This window comes from Taeniopygia guttata, chromosome 30 (genome assembly GCF_048771995.1).
Source record: "Taeniopygia guttata chromosome 30, bTaeGut7.mat, whole genome shotgun sequence".
Lineage (NCBI taxonomy): Eukaryota > Metazoa > Chordata > Aves > Passeriformes > Estrildidae > Taeniopygia > Taeniopygia guttata.
The window spans coordinates 4,308,791-4,329,376 of record NC_133055.1 but is presented as its reverse complement, the minus strand read 5'-3'; the positions used below and the strand labels follow the sequence as shown (position 1 = coordinate 4,329,376).

The 20,586-nt window shown below is 51.5% G+C and overlaps 2 protein-coding genes across 2 annotated transcripts in view; one reads left to right on the top strand and one right to left on the bottom strand.

Annotated features, from left to right (window-relative positions):
* The window catches only part of LOC140680876 (uncharacterized), a 570,776-nt gene that overhangs the window by 172,426 nt on the left and 377,764 nt on the right, over window positions 1-20,586 (bottom strand). The window contains exon 13 of the mRNA XM_072919761.1: window positions 11,869-12,279. Coding sequence (XP_072775862.1) covers window positions 11,869-12,279 — 411 coding nt within the window. The remainder of the gene's footprint in view (window positions 1-11,868; window positions 12,280-20,586) is intronic.
* The window catches only part of LOC140680884 (uncharacterized), a 421,560-nt gene that overhangs the window by 299,635 nt on the left and 101,339 nt on the right, over window positions 1-20,586 (top strand). The gene's annotated exons all lie outside the window — the stretch shown is intronic.

The following is a 20,586-nucleotide window of genomic DNA, read 5'->3' as shown; positions in this document are numbered from 1 at the left end:
TCTACAATCTTGGAATCACCAATACCCACAGATTCCGACAAATGGTGTCCCTGCGCGGGCTTCAGCAAGAAGAACAAGAAGAAACACCAAACAACCTCCAACCTTCATCAGCAGAGAAAAACAAAAAAATAAAGAAAGGAAGAAGAACAGAACACAAAGGCTCTCGGCAAATTCCAAGAAGAGAGGGAGCGGAAAGCTCAAGATAAGAACCTGACCTTCACCAAGACAGCTTGTCTGGAGGACAGCCAGGAGGAGGAAAACCAGAAGCGCGCCTGGGATTTCTCGCCTGTGACCTGTGGACTGACTTCGTGCTGACTCAGCTTTTGGCAGAGAATGGTTGAAATTAAGAACATGGGGAAGGGATGCTCCCAAGGACAGACAAAAATTTTTTTTCAGCCCTACAGGGCAAGACTTCTACCCATCTGGTAGAGACAGCCTCAAATGAGATGAAAACTTTTGCCTTCAGCAAGGACAATAACAGTCACTTTCACAACGTGGCATTTTAGACTAAACAGCTAAGGCTCCTATGGGAGCACAAGGAGGAAGATGGCCCAGCCAGCAGCTTGGGGCAATTTTCCTCACCAGGGGAAGCAAATTGCCTCCCGAAGAGGATCGGGGGGGTGGTGTCTCATCATGTCCTGTGTCTCCGGGTTCACACTGTTCCTCAAGACTCTCTCAAATCTCAATTTCTAAGCTCCTCAGCTGCAGAAAATCCCCAGACAGTGAGACAAGCCAGGCACAGACGCAGCCCTCGGTGGAGGAAGGGACTGGCCATTGCCCGAGTCCGAACCCACGGTGGGGGGGCAGCGGCGCCGGCGGCTCCTGCGGGGAGGGTGCAGGCGTGAGTGCAGAGCGGAGGGAAAAGTGAGAGAGAGGAGAGAACTCTCGCAGCTGTGCAGGTGGGGAGTTCAAAACAGCCCGCGGTGCAGGCGAGGGGGGGGGGCAGTGGGAACCACGCGGACGCAGGAGGCAGCGGGAGCGCGGGTGTGGCGGTCAGACACCCGGAGCGCCCGGTGATGCGTTCCATGATGAGAATTCGTGAGAGTGCGAAAGCACCGTCCGGCAGGTGCCGGGGAATAGCTCCCAGTTCGCAGCAGCGGCGCTGGCCAGGCCGGCGGCTGGACGGAGAGCTGGACTCTCCTGTCACCGCGGCGATGGCAGCGCGCATGCGCAAGACGGTAGAGCAAAACCCGGTGTGAGAACCCCGGGATTGATTTGGGGCTCTCGTGTGGTGGTAAAGTCTCTCCTCCAAGCCGTGCTTCCAAAGAAAAACTCCACAGCCTCTTGTTGTCCGGTCTCAAGGTAGTTTATTGCTAGCTATCTAAAAGATTGTCCTCGCCCGCTGCGGCTGCTTTGGTCTGCGGCCCAGGCAGAGGCACACACTCTCCTGACACCCTCACTGTCCGGTGTCTTCGTCGTCTCTCTCCCCGCCCAAAGCTGCTACTATCTTTTATATGATATATTACGTACTATATGTTTATAGATTTTCCCCAATACCTACTATCTACGTTACAATGTGCTTTTCTACTCTAAACCAATCTGTGAATGCCAACATCACCAAGAACATGGAGGTAAGGAAGAAGAAGGAGGAAGAATAAGATAAGGACCACTTTCCTCCATCTTAGAACTCCTGACCCCCCTGTACAAAGTGAAAACCCCCCTGTACAGGTACTAAAACCCCCCTGTACAACACTAAAAAATTTTACCCTCTAATTTGTGACTACTTTTACTATACCATCTAACATTCTGTGACTGCTTGTTCCACCCTCAAAGTTGGTAATTCATTCCATGGTTCAAACTCAAAATCACAGCTGTTTTCAGCTGCTTGCCAGGGTCTAAAATGCTTCTGACCAAGGCCTGGAACCTCTAAAAATGTCTGAGGGACATTTTGGGTTCCGACATCTCCCCTCTCTGTTTGAACCAGAAACACCTGCTTTACCATGCTGTTCAAGGTCTTTCGAATACACACGAAAATGCATGGTAGAACAAGCAGAAGAACTACAAGCCCTATAGGAATATAAAATGCTATTTTCGAAAGTTCTTTCCACAATGGTTAGATATCAAAAAGATTAAACAAACTATCCCACCAGGACCCTGTAACTCTGTTCAATTTGCTAATACTATTCTGGATTTGTTTTATATTTTCATGAATAGATTTTGAATGATCGGACAAGTTCATGCAGCACATCCCCTCAAATTCCTCACATCCGTGCCCATGTGTCAGCAGCAAATAATCAATTGCCGCCCTGTTTTGAAGCACTGCTTGCCTTGCACCGCTGATATCTGTTAACATGTCACTCAGTGCAAACGAAATGGCACGACTGTGTTTCCTCAACCAACACGCTATATGATCCAATTGTGTCAAGGCCACCCCTGATGCTGTTTGGGGTGAGAAAATTGCTATTGCAATTCTCTGAGCCTTGTTCCAGGTAGAAACATCATCATCACAATTTGGACTATATCGTTCAAGGGATCTTTTTTCCCTGTGTGTCTGCTTTTGCAAAGTTTTCAAATCAGGTGTTAACAATGAGAGTTCCCCGATGCTGCATGGACCGCCCTTGATTTTTGCAGGGATAGCAGGCCAAATTCTGTCCCCGCAAATGAAAAACATTCCCTTCGGTAAAGTGGCTGGGTGTTGAAGGGATGGTTTGCTTGTTATTTTTGTGTGATTGCACCAAGATGATGCATTTTTATAAAAAGGCTGATTGGGAGTGACATCTATTGTATGATTATCTGTCTTTGCCACTCCTGATGAACTAAATTCAATGCACCATTTCATTTTTGTTGATCCAAAAATGTCCAATTCTGGAGGTTCCAAGTGAGCCACAGGAAGGTACTGTGTCCAAACTTGCCATCCTTCCACAGGATCTGAAAAAGTTTTCAGAATCTCTGGAGGGATGCTTTTTGGAATTGGCCATTCCTTCACTGGCACACTTACTAAACATGTTGAAAATGGTTTTCCTGGCTTTGAATGAGTCAGACAAATGCTGTCTAGACCCGCTGCCTTTGCCAAAGTTTCCCACACATTTTCCTTTGGTTGTTTCACGGGAAAGTCTGTCCAATTGCCCAAGGCAATAGGCAAGAGAATGAAGCACATGAACACTATCTGCCTGGATCCCATGTCCATGCCCCCACCCTCTGTGAGAGACCCTGCAATGCAGCAACACCCAAACAACACTTGATTTCCCAGGAAAAGAAAACCCCCCAAGTCTCTGGGTGATCAGTCATTGTCTGATGTGACGTCTGCGTCGTCGTCTTCTGCCTTCGTCTGCGTGCTTCCCTCTCTGTTCCTCGGGTCCACGTCCACTGGCGTCTGCACCCGATAAGGTTTCACGTGCCTCGCCGACACCCACTTCGGTCCTCGCTCTGTGGAAACACAAGCGAAACCCTTGCCCCAAGTTATTAATGTAAATGGACCTTCAATTTGTCCCGATTCTGGATTTCTGATCAAAACTAAAGGATTTTCCCTTAGCTTTGCTTGTGTGCTGTTTGTGAAGTGCCTAACAATTGGTGGAGTGGGTTCTGAGAAAGAACCATTTAAAAAATTCAATACATACAGAGCTTTGTTCAACCGCATGTGTGGTGTTGCGCCTGCTTCCCCTCTTTTCTGTTTATCCAAGAGGGATTTCAGGGTGTGATGTGTTCTTTCAATGATTGCTTGACCTGAGGGAGAATAAGGAATACCAAAAATGTGTTTGACTCCCCATTTTTTCAGAAATTTGTCAAGCACCTTACCTGTGTAAGTTGGACCATTATCTGTTTTTATTTCTTGTGGCACCCCGAGTGATGCAAATGCTTGCAAAAAATGTCTGCAGGCATGTTCTGCAGTTTCCCCTGTATGTAGTGATGCGAAAATTGCTCCTGAAAATGTGTCAACTGAAACATGGATATTTTTGAGCTTCCCAAAAGATGGGTATTTTGTGACATCAGCTTGCCACAGCTGAAGACTCTGCAATCCCCTTGGATTGACAGCTCCTGTGGATGCAGGAGGCTGCACAAGCTGACAATCTGGGCAAGCACTGATGATTTCCCTCGCCTGACTTTTAGAAAGGCGGAAGGACTCCATCAGCGCCTGTGCATTTTGATGGAAAAATGCATGGCTCAATTTTGCCTGCTCAAAAATATCTGGCAATGTCTGTGATATGGTCATTGTGAGCCTATCTGCGTGAGCATTCCCTTCTGCTAGGAACCCTGGGAGTGAGGAATGTGCCCTGATGTGTGCAACAAAATATTTGTGCTCTCTATTTTCTAGAATTGTCCTCATGCATAACAAATATGAATATAAAATTTCATTGTCAGTGTGTTTCAAAAGTGATCCCTCTAATCGTTTGACCACATTTGCAACATATGCTGAATCTGTGATCAGATTGAGAGGTTCCTGAAACAATTGAAAAACCCTGACCACTGCTGCCAATTCCACAATTTGTGGTGAACCCTGTACTATTTTTATGTCTGATTCCCATTCCCCTGTTTTTGGATTTTGCCATGTGACCACTGATTTGTGAGTTTTCCCTGAACTATCAGTGAATATTGTCATCCCTTCCACTGATTCCTGGCTTATTTTTGGCTTTTCCCTGAAACTCACTTTTGCATTTAACATCCTGTGCGCCGGAAAATTAACTGTACAAATCCCTGGATACCCTAACAAAGCAATTGCAAGATCCTGTGATTTCTGCATCGCCCACTCAAAATATACTTTCTTTAAAGGTACATGAATGACTGAGAAATCCCTGCCTGACATCACCAGCAATCTGGTTCTCGCCTTAATAATAATTTGTGCTATCATTTCTAAATCTGTAAGAATTGTTTTTGAGGGCCTGTAAGCTAAAAAAACCCACTCTATCAACAAAAGAGGGTCCATTTGAGACAAATCCCATTGAAAAATCAACCCATATAACTGTGCTGTCTCCCCCAACACTGCTAAATGAAAAGGCAATGATTCCACAAAGCGATGTGCTTGTCTCTGTTGAATCATGTCTGTGATCTTCTCAAGATCTTTTCTTGCTTCAGGTGTCAGAGTTCTGGGAGATTTGATGTTGTTGTCCCCTCTCAAAAGATCGAGCAGTGACGAGATGTCATCATTGGTGATTCCCAGGATTGGTCTCATCCAGTTGATCTCCCCCAAAAGCTGCTGTAAATCCTGCAGATTGGTGACCTTTGTGTTGATTTCCAGCTTTTGTGGCCTTATTGTTTGCTTCGAGATTTTCCAGCCCAGATATTTCCAAGGTGCAATTTCTTGTATTTTTGGTGCACTGATTTCCAGTCCTGCCTTTTGCACCTGTGCAATCACACAGTCACGAACCTCTTGCACCTCCTTTTTTGTCGGTGCTGCAATGAGCAAATCGTCCATATAATGAATAATTTTTGTTTTTGGATGCTTCTCTCGTGCTGGATGCAATGCTTGGGCCACGTACCACTGACAAATGGTTGGAGAATTTTTGAGACCTTGCGGAAGAACTGTCCAATGGTACCTTTGCAGAGGTTCTTCTCTGTTGATGCTTGGGACAGAAAATGCAAAGCGTGGAGCATCATCTGGATGAAGTGGAATGCTGAAAAAACAGTCCTTGAGATCAATGATCACAAGTGACCAGTCTCTCGGGATCATTGAGAGAGATGGGAGTCCAAGCTGAAGTGGTCCCATGTCCTCGATGACCTCGTTGATTTTCCTGAGATCATGAAGCAGTCTCCAAGACCCTGAAGTTTTCTTGTGAATGACGAACAATGGAGAATTCCATGGGCTGTCTGTGGGTTTGATGTGTCCCTTCTGCAGCTGTTCCTGGACCAGCTTTTTCAAGGCACTCAATTTCTTTCGCTCAAGGGGCCACTGATCCACCCAAACAGGATCATTTGTTTTCCAGGTCAGCTTCAGAGTGGCGAGTGCCACAGTGACCCCTGTCAAAAATCCAATTCTAATTTCAGTCCCCATTGTGCCAAAAGGTCCCTTCCCCACACTGTGATGGGCTTGTGCACGATGAAAGGATGGATGACTGCTGTTTTCCCTCCCGGGCCTCTGACAACGATTGCATTTTCACTCTGCATGCATAGGGAACTTCCTCCTATGCCTGAGAGAGAGCCCAAAGGTGCAACCAAGTCCCATTCCCGGGGCCAAAAAATGTATGAAATAACTGTAGCATCTGCTCCTGTGTCAAGCATTCCTGTGATAGTAATTGTCTTTTCGTTACAAGTCAACTGACAAGTAACAACAGGCCGATCTCGGCTCACATGTTTCACCCAAGATGCATGCACTTCTGCTTGATCACCAGAAAAAGAGTCCCGTGTGTTGAACACTGGCATGACTTGCCTTTCTGGGTGAGATGGCAAAGCCATGGCTCGAGCAATTGGTGTATTTTGTGGAATTGTCAAAGGTGGTCGCAAGGCTTTTGCTGTGACCATCAGCTCCTCATTACGGTTTGCTGAAATCAAAGATGGGTAAACAACAAGTCCAAGAATGCTGCTTCTGTCTCTGGCCATTATTAAAAAATCCTGCCTTTTCCAAGAAGTCCCTGTGACACCTGTGGGTATCACTGCATGGCTATTGTCCAAAAAACACGTCAATTTGGAGGTTGCCAGGACGCGTTGGAATCCGGGTGGTACCAAGTCTGGGTCGCTGGGGATTTTGGAGATTGCTCTACTGAAGGATTCTGTTTGTTGTTCCCCGAGGATTGCTCCTGCTGATTCTGTGTCACCGCCAGAATTTGTGTCGGTGCCCGCTGGCGTCGATTCGCGCTCTTTTTCCCGTTTCCCGGAACCAGAAGAGGATTTCCATCCACGTCTGTCTGTGAGTGGCACTCACTCGCGAGATGTCTCCCTCTCCTGCATCGAGGACAGAGGTCTGGTGGCTTGTTGGGCTTTGCAAGTTGTGGGCAGTTCCTTTTAAAATGTCCTTGTGCCCCACACCCAAAGCACCGTCTCTCTGCACCGGTGTTGCCCTTTGCATAATTTGCAAGAACTTCCTTAACACGCTTTTCAATTCGATCCCCCAAGTGTTCCTCCATGATGGAAGCAACATGTTGTGGTGTTCCCACCTTGCTGCACGCCTCGATCATGTCCGCCAAGGTGGCCTGGTGTGGCATCATGCTGATGATTCGCCTGCACTCTGGGTTGGCATTGGAGAACGCGAGGCTTTTGGTCAGATGTGGTTTTGCCCCCTCCTCGGTCACCTGCCGCTCCACTGCCTGAGAAAGACAATCCACGAACGAGGAAAATGGCTCTGAAGAACCCTGCTTGATCTCGGTGTAGATGTTGTCCTGGACCCCCGCCGGAGCAATCTGAAGAATTGCTCTCCGTGCCGCCTCTTTGATGTCGCTGAGCACGTGTCGTGGGAGTCTCACCGCCTGCTGAGTTGGATCGTCCTCAGGAGGATCACCGGCAAGCTGCACCATGGTGAGGTTCGCGTTTGGCCCGCCTTGGTATCTGGCTCTCAGCTCCTCCAGGGATCTCCGCCACGCCTTCTGCCAAATGAGAGCTTGGGTGTCTGTAAGAACTGATGTTGCGAGATATTTAAGATCATATGGTGTTAAATCATACATGCCAAAAATGCTTTTCAACATCTGTTTGAAATATGGTGAGGACAACCCGTTGTCCCGAATGGCCTTAGCTAAATCTTTGATTGCTCCACGATCCAGGCGTTCCCATCTCGGGTTTTGGCCCTGAGCATCATCGTTCACTGGCATCACTATGTTTCCCGAGCCCTGCAATAAACCTTTCTCCTTCTCCAATTCTGCCCGAATGTCCTGCCAGTCCACTTTCGCATCTGGCAAAGCTGGAAATTCTGTGGGTACTTGCCTGTAGAGTGGAGTCATCTGAGGTGACTGCAGCTTTGATGCAGCAGCACTCACCGATACCAACGGCGTCTGCGGCATCTGTGAAGATGAAGGCTGGGTGCCTCCGGAGAAAAGTGGAGCACCTGCTGTGGAGGAGAACACATGACTGCCCTGCATTATTTGGAAAATTTTTGGAAGATGAACCAACAGCTCTGGCTGCGACTCCAAGGCTATGCTTAAATATCGTAAAAGAAATTCAACAACTCTTTTTGATACTGAAATTGATTCTCCCTGCCCCGAAATTTTGGCAGACCTTGATTTTGGAATTGTCCAAGCTGGGACACCCTCCGAGGCAGTGATGCGAATCGTGTCATCCTGTTGTTGAGCCTCAGCAGAAGTGTCCTGAGTCCCGCACTCTTCTGGAGTCAGCGGAGATTCCTGCTGTCGTGCAGATGCAGCTCTTCTCATCCTAGATTTTTTCTTATAAGAAACTGGAAAAAAGTCTTGAATTGTCAAAGTCCCACTACTGTGTGATACCTTGCCTTGTCTGACTGGGTCCTGCAAAATCTGCTGCAATGATGTGGTTCCGCCACTAGATGGCGCTGCCGCCTGACCAACTGAGGTCGGGACTGCACTTGGCTCTTCAATTTGCACTTCTGATAAATATTTGAGCATCTCTTCTGACAACTGATTCACATTTGCAAACCCCGTGGTAATTCCTGATAAATGTTTGAGCATTTCTCCCCATAACTGATTCACGTTTGCAATCCCTGCACTCTGTGAAACTGACTCTTGTAGCAACTGTTCTATTCTGACCATGTCTGAAGCTGACAGGGGTTGGCTGTGGGCTTGGGCTGACTGTTGCCATGGGAACTGCAACGGAACCGTGCCCTGAGGAATGTTTACATCCTGGCCACGCCCCGACTCTTCCTGCGTCATCACGGGGGTGTGGACGCCTCTGCTCCGACCCCGGCTGTGCTTTCGCCTAGCTCCACCCCGCACTGCCTCTGATTCAGAGCCACTGTCGTCCTCCCCGAGACTGACGTAACTACCTTCTTGATCCCATTCTGGCCCTGATGTTTCCGCCTCGCTTTGCCCCTCTCCTGGCTCTGCGCCAGCACCCACAGCCTGCGTGTGCCGGCTCCGCCCCGCCCGCGCCCGTGCCGCGCGTTCCAGATGCGAAAAATCCCCTCCCCCCGTGGCTTCCAGGTCCCGCTCAACCTTCCCGCGCATGCCCGCCGCCTGAGCTGCAGCGAGGGACGCCTCCCGCTGTCCCCCTGCCGCTCCCTCGGCAAATGCATCTGCAGCGGTCAGGGAGCCGCTCTCCCGCGCCATCCAGGCAGCCGCTTCGGCGGCCTCATGGATTCTCGACATCGAACGCGTCACCGGACGCTCAGAGCGTCCCACCGCCGCACTCGCACCCCCCGCTTTTGCCCCTGTCCGTCCCGCCCCCGCCCGTCCCCTCGCTTTCGCTTTCTGCGCGGCTGTTTTGAACTCCCAGCCTGCGCAGATGCGAGAGCACTTTCCTCTCCCTCCTCCCTCTGCTCGACACTCACGTACGCACTCTCACCCACTGGGCTGCTGCCGGCGCCCCCCCACACCGCGGATTCGGGGGCCGCGCCTGGCTTGCTTGCCTCCATCTGGGGAGTCTCCACGTCGGAGGAGCCTGGGGACTCTCGGGACACTGAGGAGCAGTGGGAACTTGGGGATACGGGACGCGAAGGGGTATCCTCTACTATGTCTGTGGTGGAAGGACCTGTCCCGAGCTGCTGGCTGGACTGTCCCCCCCCCTGTTTTTCCCCAGGAGCCGTGGCTGCCTGACTTGAGCTGCTGCATTGTGCGAGTGACTCTAAAACTGTTCTCGCTGAAGGTAGTAGTTCTGCAGCAAGCTTATCTTTCTTTATAGTTCGATAATATAATTGCTTATTAACTTCCTGCCAAAAATTTGGCTTAAACAACAAATTTAAATCCGAGGGTGGGAAATTACACCTCACCCACAATAACAACATTTTCAATTCTTTTTGAGTGATCTCTACCGGATGGGCAGAGATGATGCCTTGTAAAGCAGATACTATTTGAATTTCCTCCCGGGAGAATTCCCGTGGGACAGATACTGTCTGAGCTTCCTCTTAGGAGAATTCCCCCCCCATGTTCTTAATTTTGACCTTTCTCACCAAAATCTGAGTCAGCCCGAGGTCGATCCGGAGATGGCACTGTTCACTGTCCAGCAGGTCACAGGTGAGAGATCCCAGGCGCGCTTCTGGGTCGTCTCCTCCCTGGAAAGTCCCCGAGACGAGTTGTCTTGGTGAAGGTCAGGTTCTTATCTTAAGCTTCTCATTCCCTCTCTTCTTGGAACTTGTGGAGAGTTTGTGCACTCTGCTGTTTTCCTTTTTTGTTTTTCTTTTCTGCCGCTGAAGGTTGGAGGCTGTTTTGATGTTTCTTCTTGTTGATGCCCATCCAGGGACGCCAAGTGTGAGAACCCTGGGATTGATTCGGGGCTCTCGTGTGGTGGTAAAGTCTCTCCTCCAACCCGTGCTTCCAAAGACAAACTCCGCAGCCTCTTGTTGTTCGCTCTCAAGGTAGTTTATTGCTAGCTATCTAAAAGATTGTCCTCGCCTGCTGCGGCTGCTTTGGTCTGCGGCCCAGGCAGAGGCACACACTCTCCTGACACCCTCACTGTCCGATGTCTCCGTCGTCTCTCCCCCCGCCCAGGGGGCTGTTGCTATCTTTTATATGATATATTACGTACTATGTGTTTATAGATTTTCCCCAATACCTACTATCTATGTTACAATGTGCTTTTCTACTCTAAACCAATCTGTGAATGCCAACATCACCAAGAACATGGAGGTAAGGAAGAAGAAGGAGGAAGAACAGGATCAGGCCCACTTTCCTCCATCTTAGAACTCCTGACCCCCCTGTACAAAGTAAGACACCCCTGTACAGGTATTAAAACCCCCCTGTACAATACTAAAAAATTTTACCCTCTAATTTGTTACTACTTTTACTATACCATCTAACCCTCTGTGACTGCTTGTTCCACCCTCAAAGTTGGTAATTCATTCCATGGTTCAAACTCAAAATCACAGCTGTTTTCAACTGTCTGCCAGGGTCTAAAATGCTTCTGACCAAGGCCTGGAACCTCTAAAAATGTCTGAGGGACATTTTGGGTTCCGACAAAACCCAGCCCAGTTTGTGCGGGGCAGTGGGGGGGGACTTGGGGGGACCCCACGGCGGGGCCGGCACTGGGCAGGGAGGGCGGGGTCCGGGTGGGGAACACTGCCTGCTGCGGGTCTGCCCGGCAACTGGTGAGTCATCAGCGCCGCTCTCTCTGATTGGCTGACTCTTGTCCACCGCATTCTCTCATTGGCTGAGGAGAGGCCCGGGAGTGCAGAGAAGGAACGGGAGAGATCCCGCCCCGAGCAGCGGCACGGGGACAACAGACCCAGCCCGGGCACAGGGAGGGAATTTATTACCAACCAAACCATGGCAGCACAAGGAGAAGGGAAAGAAATCCCTCCAACACCTTCCTTCCACTTAACGGGGATCAACCACAACAGGGTTATCCACCATGGAGAGACGGGGACATCCGAGTTTAGACCAAAGCCAATTTTATTGTGTGTACCAGGTTTTTATACAGGGATTTACTTGTAGGGTGCTTATATAGGGCTCTGTTTTTGGTAACAATTTCCCATTGGTTACACATTCTTCATGACATGACATCACCTGGTAACATTATTTTATCACAAAGTCTCACACCATGTTGCTCGGTCACTTCTTGCCCAGGGAGACTTCAACTGTGTCTGTGTCTCCCACAGTTTCTGCTCAGTCAGGCCTCAGATATTGGGCCCCTTTATCAGCTCCATTGCTTTACTCTCTGTTTTATTCCCCATACGGGGGCACCAGGGCTCTGCCCAACGGGGGTCACTGGGGATCATCCAGCCCGGATCCTCCCATGGGGGATGGAGCTGGAGCAGCGCACCAAGCTCTTCCCTCACTCTCTTCCCTCACTCCAAGCTCTTCCCTCACTCTCTTCCCTCACTCCAAGCTCTTCCCTCACTCGGGGCACTCACAGGGCTTCCCTTAGTGGTGCCTCCGTTGGTGCTGGGTCAAGTGAGAGCTCTGTGAGAAGCTCTTCCCACACTTCCCACACTCGTAGGGCCTCTCCCCGGTGTGGATGCGCCGGTGCTCGGTGAGGTGGGAGTTGTGCTTGAAGCCCTTCCCGCAGTCGGGGCAGCGGAAGGGCCTCTCCTCTGTGTGAATCCGCTCATGTCTGAGGAGATGGGAGCTGGTCTGAAACCTCTTCCCAGTCTGGGGACACTCGTAGGGCCTCTCCCCAGTGTGGATGCGCTGGTGTGTTCTCAGGCCTGAGCTCCGCCAGAAGCTCTTCCCACATTCCAAACATTTGTAAGGCCCTTCCCCAGTGTGGATCACCTGGTGCTCAATCAGGTGAGACCTCTGTCTGAAGCTCTTCCCACATTCCCCACACTCGTAGGGCCTCTCCCCAGTGTGGATCCTCTGGTGCCGGATCAGGTGGGAGCTGCAGCTGAAACCCTTCCCACATTCCAAGCACTTGTGGGGCTTCTCCCTGCCATGAGGCTTCTCCACCATCTCCGAGCTCTGGCTGGATCTCCGCCCGCCTTGCTGGCTCAGGGGGGCTCTTTCCTCCCCGCAGCTCCCTGGGCTGGGTTTGCAGCTCCTCCTCCTGCAGCATCTCCGGGACTTTTCCTCCTCCTCCATCCAGCCACACCCAGGGAATGAAAAATCCTGGTTTGGGGAAAAAAACAAGAGGAGAGCATCTTGGACTGGAGATTCCTCCTTGCTCCAGTTCACCTCAGGAAGTCATTCGGAATCTTATGTCTGTAAGAACCTCCAAAACACCAAGATTTAGCCCAAAAATCCCACAAACTTCAAGATACAGATCAAAAACTCCCCAAACATCACAAGTCAGCAAAAGCCTCCTGCAAAACATAAAGATTCAGCTGCCACATAAAACCAAAGCACCAACATTTAGCTAGAGGAAACTCAGAAACACCAAGATTCACCCCGTGAAAATCCTGGATCCCCCTCCACAGTCACCTGCTGCATGTGGGGGGAGCAGCGCTACTGGGGCTGGGGGGAGGCTGCAGATACAGGGAGGGGTGGAACCTTCTGCTGCTTCCTCTTTCTGTTCCTCCTCCTCCTCCTGTGTCCCTACTCTTCCTCACACTCCTCTTCCTCCTGCTATTCCTCCTTCTCCTACACAATCCCACCCTCTCCCACCACCTGCATCGTTTGACCATTCTGTTCCTCAAGCCTGCTTCTCCTTCCCTTCTCCTCCTGCCCCCAGGCCCAGCACCCACTGCCGGCTCCCTCTTCCCCCCAGACCCACAGCATCCCAGCCGAGGGGCAGGGATGGAGCTGGGGCAGGTCGGGCTGGGGCAGCGCTGGGCTCTCGGCCGCTCCCGCCCGCACTCGGTCCCCACTGCAGCCGCTCCCGCCAGGACAGCGCGGGGGGGCCCGGCCTTGGCGCTGCCCCACTCCCACCTCCCCAAATTCCCCTCGCGGGGGCGATGGGGCCGAGGCGGGGAGTCCAGTTGGGGAAGGCTCAGAGGGCCAGGGAGCTGTAAACAAGGGAGTGACAGGAGAAGGAATCGGTTTCAGAAAATGTTATCACTTAATGACACAGACTGCTGCTCAGCCAAGGTCCTGCTCTATTCATGAACTTCCAGAAGAACAACAAAGACTTAACAGAGCCATGAATATCGTTTGCTATATAAAAGCAGGGAGCATATTAAGGGAGTATGTAGTAGGTGGATTGGGAAGTCTGTAGCTCTCAAGTACTTCAGCCAATGGGGAAAGCAGAGGGAGATGTGGCCAGGAGAATTAGGATGAAATGGAGGCTGTGTCCTCCAGCAATTGGAGAGATCCCATGGGGAATGTCCCATGGCCTCTCCCATTTTTAGGAATGAAATTAGTTTCACAGGACTCCTCTGTCTGCTTTGTGGACAGAATCCTCTGGTGATGTCAATTTTTCTGCACACCCTGGGGCAGGGACTGCAGCTGAAAGTGCCTCACCCACTTTGGGTGATCGGCTCCCTTGGCTGGCGGCGGCACCGGGGATTGATTGGGGACCCGGGAGTGACCAGGAGACAGACGAGTGACACATCAGGGGGTCTGTGAAGAGTCAGCAGGGAGAGAGCACTGAAAATCTCATCAGTGAGTGCCCTGGGACCTTCGGGGAGTGAACATGGCAGGGGAGAAAAGGGAAGGCCAGGGAGGGGTCCTGGCCAAAGGGATGATGATCCCAAAATGTCTCTGAAGGGTCCCTTGGGAGAATGCTGAGGTAGTTTGCACATTCCCCCAGAGGTAATTAAGGGCATGGAACCCAGAGGGGGCAATAAGGGAAGGGGAGAAGGGATTTGGACAACAGGGGATGGATGGTGTTGGTGTGCTGGGAAGAGATTGAGTGAAGAGGACTGTTCAGCAATATGGTTCAGGCAAGAAGGAGCAGGAGGAATCTATGTGGTAAGAAAAAGGATGATGGCAAAGAGGAGGAAGAGAAAAATACAGAGGACTGAGATGATTTTCAGCAGGGTCTTATCCTGACAATTTGCCAGCTGATACTTTGAATTCCCAGTTTCCAGGAGAGGAAAAGCAGGAGGTCAGGATGTCAGGGGTTTCTCTGTGGTGGGCAGCGGCAGCAGCGGGCGCAGAGGTGCGGGACCGGGAGCAGGGCTGGGGGCCTGTGGGGAGCTGCGGGGCTGGGCCGGGGCTGTGGGGCAGCCGGGGCTCAGCGCCGGGCGCTGCCTGAGCCCACCAGCCCCGGGCAGGGCCGGCAGTGGCCCCCGGCCCCCAGGAGGCTGCGGGACGCCCCGGCCGCTGCCCGGCCCCGGGGAGCTGCCGGCCCTGCCCGCCGGGGGGGCCGCCTTTGGACACTGCGGCAGGACAGGCACCGGCTCTGCCATCCGGGCTGTGCAGGGGACCCTGAGCACAAGGAGCAAAACAAAGGAACATCTGGGAAATGCAGAGTGCACATGGATGGATCAGGATTTTCTGTGAAGGATTTGGTTTGGTTCCCTGCAGAAAGGAAAGATTTTGCAGACAGCTCAGCAGCTCTCAGAGGATGAGCACCCACAGGCAGTGACCGGGGCTGCAGGAGTGGCAGAAGAAGGCCCTGCAGCACTTGGGCACAAAGGCACAGCAGCTGAAGGCAAGGAGGGATGAGCAAAAGGCCAAGCTGAAGGCAAAGGCCATGGCAGAGTTCCCACAGCCCCTGAGGGACCAACCCCAGGGCCCAAGGGGGCCCCAGCACCCAGGGGACGGCGTCAGCCACAAGCACCTGGCAGAGGCAGCCCTGGAGAACATTCAGGCTGGGTCTGCATCCAGAGGAGGCCTCTCCTGATGGACACAGGGGCCTCTCCATCCACTCTGAATCTTACACCTAAGGGGGGAAAATTGTAAAGGAATGTTTTCATTATTAAGGGAATAAATGGAAAAGCTGAGCTGGTATAATTTGTTCAATCACTCTTAGGAGCTGTGGGGGATAGGTTTGAAATAAACTAATTTTTTTCTCTTCCTACTGTGATTGTTATTAACTAGGAAGGAATTTGATGGTGGCATTGTAATATTGTAAAAGGTGATACAGAGGCTATTGCTGCTGTACCTTTGTGTCAAATGTCTGGCAAGGCCTATGCTGAAGGGAACCCAGAGGTGTGGGCAGCCCCAGAGGGAAAATTTAATTTGGATCCTCTCCAAATTACTTGGAAGCAACCAGGACAAGTGGGGGCTAAAAGCAACACCCTGTTCCAGGGGAGGGAAGGAAGGGCTCACAGCCTGGTATGGAGTCCCTGCTAAAGGCAGGGCTTTTGGAGCCAGGGATGTCTCCCTACAGCACTCCTATCCTGCCAGTCAGGGAATCAGATGGCTCCAATGAGGAGGACAAGAACAAGTGGTAGACAAAGCCTCTGTGAAATGGCTGAACTTTCTAGATAAAAAACAACTTTTGAGTATTAACGGAAAAGGTGCAAATGGTGGAGAAAAACGTTAAATATTTGGGACATATTTAGACTGAAGTTACGTGGTTGAATGACCAAGAGAAGGTGTGGGCAATCTCAGAAGTAACATTATCCAGGACCAAAAAGGAGCAGAGACAATTCTGAGAATTAATAGGGAATTACACAGCCTGGATTGAGGATTCTCTGTTCCAGCCAGAACATTGTAGGACTTTTTAACCCCAGACAGCCTCCATGCTGTGGTATGGACAGGTGAAAGAGAGCAAAACCTGAGAAAATGAAAAACCAAAAATAATGATGTGGCTCTTCCGGACTCAGAAAAGAAATTGGAATTGTAGGGGAATGTTCAACAGGGCCATGCCAAAGGAATTCTTGGGACAAAACATTTCACCCAGTGGCCAGAGTGGCCCCATTGCCTGCAGAATTGTGCAGCCACAGCTTCAACGGGAACCGAGGCCCAAAACCTGATGACAACAGGATCTCCAACTGTTCCAGTCCGCCATCAAGTTCAAGCTCTGATAACCAAAAGAGCCTCGCAATGGACGAGCAGTGCTCGGTTATTACAGTGTGAAACTTGTTCAGTGGCACAGGAGGATTCAGAACTGAGGACAGGGGAAGGGTTTAACCCAGCCTCCTGTTTGAACAGCCCCCAGAGGGGCTGGGAAGAAACCCAGCACTGCATTCAAGTGACAGAGCTCCAGACCCAGCCTGGGGGAGATTCAGGAGACATTGCCTGGCCTGAGGCAGAAAATGTCTTTGTGGATGGCTCTTCAAGGGCAGCAGAAGGGAAAAGAGTCCCAAGACACGCTGTTATTGAGGAAAGGGAATCAGACAAAGCCCAGGTTACCCCCATGGTCAGCTCAACCGGCACAGCTGTGTGTGCTTGTAAGAGCCTGGCACTGAAATGCCCTGGGCAGGAAGGATTCAATATCTTCTGGTGACACCATCTCACCTAACAGGGGGGCAAAAGCAATCCTGATTGCTCAGCAGCCACTGGATCACTTATTAAGGTATCTCTAAAAGAAGTAATTCATAGAAAAGGGATTGTGGAAGCAACAGACTCAGACAGCAGAGCTCATTTTCCAGGAAAGATCCTCCAGGGGGTTATGGCAGCTTTAGGAATACAATGGGACCTCCAGAGCCCCTGGCACCCCCAGAGCTCAGGCTGGGTACAAAGAATGAAAGGGGATGGAAAGAAACACCTTTGGAAGCTGGGGATAGAAACCAAGATGCCATGGGTACGGCTTTTGCCATTGGCTTGGGCAAGAAGAGCCAGACCCAGGGCACATATTGAATTCTCTCCCCGGCAATTAATCTTGCGAATTCCTTACCCTGGGAATTCTCCACCTAGTGCAGGGTGGAGATAAGGGATGCACATTTGAAGCAGTCTGTGGCCAGAATCCTGTCTCTGGTGCAATCTCTCCCCCAGGAAGCTGGGCTGGCACAGAGCCTGCCTTGGCACTTTGCTGTTGCTGACATCCAAGCAGGACATCGGCCCACACATCCTCTGCTGAAATCCTCGGCCTGGCCACCCTCCTTTGGCAGCTCCAGCCACCGGGGACAGCCCTTGCTGCCACTGCTGCAGCTTCAGCGCTCTCTGGGCCTGCCCTGCCACAGCTGCTGGGCAAGAGCACGGCACAATTCCACTCTGGCTCTCACTTACACTCACACACTGCCCTGCCTGCCATGGCATTGATGGAAAATACACCAGCTCATACACTTTAACATTGTTAACCTTTGATTTCTCTACTCAGGCTTGCTTTGCCTTGGCCCTGGGGAAAGAAATGTTAAAGGTTTTGTTAAGGGATGTTACACCACTCAATGGAGATGAGTTTAACATCTCAACACACTGGGAATGGCCCAAAAGATACCCACAAAGATAATACCCAGCAGCAAAACATCAACCCCAGCAGCAAACAGCAACCAACACCTACCCCAGACACTGCCAGGGCTGCAGACACCTGGTCTGCAAAAGGCTGAGAAGGAAATCCAGCACTTCCCACCTCATTAACAGCAGAAGCAAAGAAATCCGGGGCCACGAGGAAACCAAATACTAAAAACTGCACAGCCTGAAACTACATAACATTTAACCAGTGGATTTAGACTGGTTCAGACTGTATCAAGTTCGGGAAAAATCAAGTAAAACCCACGTGTCATGGAACGGTTTTCTCTGCACACCCGGGCTATGTGGGGATGGAATGATTTCTGCAGCACATCCTGGCCAGAATTAAGGAATGCCTTGACTCTTCCACTAAACATAGTGTTAGAGTTTTTCTTTTTTCCTGCAGTTTCAGTGCAAAGTTTATAGCATTGGAGTATTTTTTGTAATAATCCTACTTCTATATTGCCGGTTGGGTTTGGTCAGGGATGTGAGAATGAGTTTTTACTCCGAGGAGAAGGAGAAGAAAGTGAATTGCTTTGGAATATTTTTGTCTGTGTTTTATGTGGCTCTTAGAGATACCAAAATTTTGGTCTGCGGTTTTCAACGTTCACCTTTAGGCTGCACTTCGCAAAACTAGAAGAGATTTAAATGTGACCCTTTTACCCATAAACAGTAAACAGATGATCTGAAGGAAAAAAAAAATCAGCAGGTTGTGGGGGGGCCACATGTGAGGCTGCTGAAGCTGCTCTGGAAGAGAAGCTGCATTCCAGGCACCCAGGAGGAGCTTTAGAAATGCAAATCAGCAGTGCTGGGGCAGAGTGGGGACAATGTACCTGGCTCTTCTTGCCTGGGGCAGGAATTGGCTGATTCCCTCTGCCCTCACCCCAAGCTCTGCCTGCTTGCACAGATGGAATCTGCACGGCTGAAGGCAGAGCCCATGGTGAGGATCTGACTCTGAAACAGAAATGGCTGAGGCTGCAAAGGGAAACAGCAAATGGAGAATGTTGTGAAAACTTCACTAAAATAAGGGGGGATCATCCCTCTGCCCACTCCAACATCTGCTGCCACTGTCTGTGCTGTACAGGGTGTATCAGAGCACTGGGGCTTTTGCTAGAACAAGTCCAGGGAAATTAGTTGGAATTCAAGTATTTGATGATATAATTAGAAAAATGCGGCCAATTGATGCAGCCCCGGCTGCAGGGAGCACCCAGAAATGGGAAAAAGATGAAGGGCCACCAGAAAAAAATTCTACAACACCACGGACCAGCCCCTGGGAACGCAAACCAATTCATATCAGGAATCACAGAACCCATTTATCATTTCAATGGCATCATTAGATTAAAAGCTGTCCTCAAAAGAAGAACCAACCAGACAGCTCCAGCTCCTGACCTTCCTGCTGATCAATCCACTGAAAGAGGAACACAACATTTCACCAGGGGATGGGATCAGATTATCTGTGAGCAGAAAAAAAGGGAGTTTGTGGAAAACTAAATGGCTCAAACTGCTGTGGGCAAAGAGAGGACAAAGGAAAAGTGCTGAGAAAGATAACAAAGGGAAAAGGAGAGCAGTTTATGTATTGGTCCAAACATGGAAAGGATGGGAATGGGACATGCTTTTGTGGCTCCCCGGCACACCAGGGGTTAAACGAATGCTTCTTCTCCTCTTCTGTGCTGCAGCAACTCTCATCTTTTTACCATGCCCCACACCTTGGCAGTGCAGCTCATCCAGCAGCTGAGCCAGGGGATGCAGGTGGCAGCCAGGCCTCCTGATCCACAAACGGCTACAAAAGGACAGGGAATGAGGGCACCGAGAATAATCCCAAAACCAAAGAGGACCCGGGAAGAACAAAAGAGAGTCAAGGAGTGAATCTGCCTGGAGAGAGAGCCAGGCACTTGTAGATAAGGAAGCCACGGGAGAAACCCTCAGTTCCAATAAATGTCAAAAATTGACCCACACAGCTACTCAACGTCCCGCTAAATTCCCGAACTTCCAGGAGAACAAAGGCTTAACAGAGCCTGAATATCGGCTGTTATACAAAAGGAGGATGCATATTAACGAGGACAGGCAGCAGGGGCATCGGGAAGTCTGAACCTTCCAAGGACCTCAGCCCGTGGGCAAAGGCAGAGGGAGATGCGGCCGGGAAAATAAGGATAAAAAGGAGGCTGCAGACTACAACCATGGCAGAGAGCGCACGGCAAATGCCCCACGGCCTCTCCCCCTGCTCGGCAATAAAGTCACTTTTACAGGACTCCTCGCTCTCCTCCGGCCACAGAAACCTCCGGCGACGGGAATTTCCCCGCACGCTCCCGGCCGCGGGGCAGCCCCCTCTGTCCTACCCACAGCAGCCGGGCCGAGCCAGCGCTGCTCCGGCAGCGGCTCCTGCCCAGGCCCCGGCGGGAAGGAGACCGCGGGCAGCCGCTCCCGCCGCGCCCTCAGCCCGGGGCCAGCACGGGCCGGACACGGCACCACCGACCCGCCGCAGCCCCCTGCCGCCCCCTCCGCCCGCAGCCAGCCCCGAGCCCCCGCAGAACCCAGCGCGGCTCCCACCTGCGCCGGGGCCGCCTCCGAGCTCCGCCGACGCCGCCTCACCGCGCTCCGGCCGCTGCCGCCGCTCCCGGGCCCGCACAGACGCTCCCGGCGCCAATGGCGCCGCTGCCCGCCCACGGCCGCCCTCAGCCCGCCGCCGGGGCCGTGCTGCGCCCCGCTCCCACCAATCAGCGCGCCGCAACCGCGACTGACGGCACCAGCGGCCAATGGCAGCGAGCTGGGGGCGGGCTCTGCGCACGGCCCAGACTCGCCCCGCGCTCTCAGGGCCCCCCGCGCTGCGTGAGGGCAAAGCCGGAGATGAGCAACAGCCCCGGGACGGGCCCGGGCCCGAGGCGGGATTGAGCTGCCCACACAAACAAACTTCTCCGCACCTCCCGCCACGGCTTTCCCGGCCCTGCGC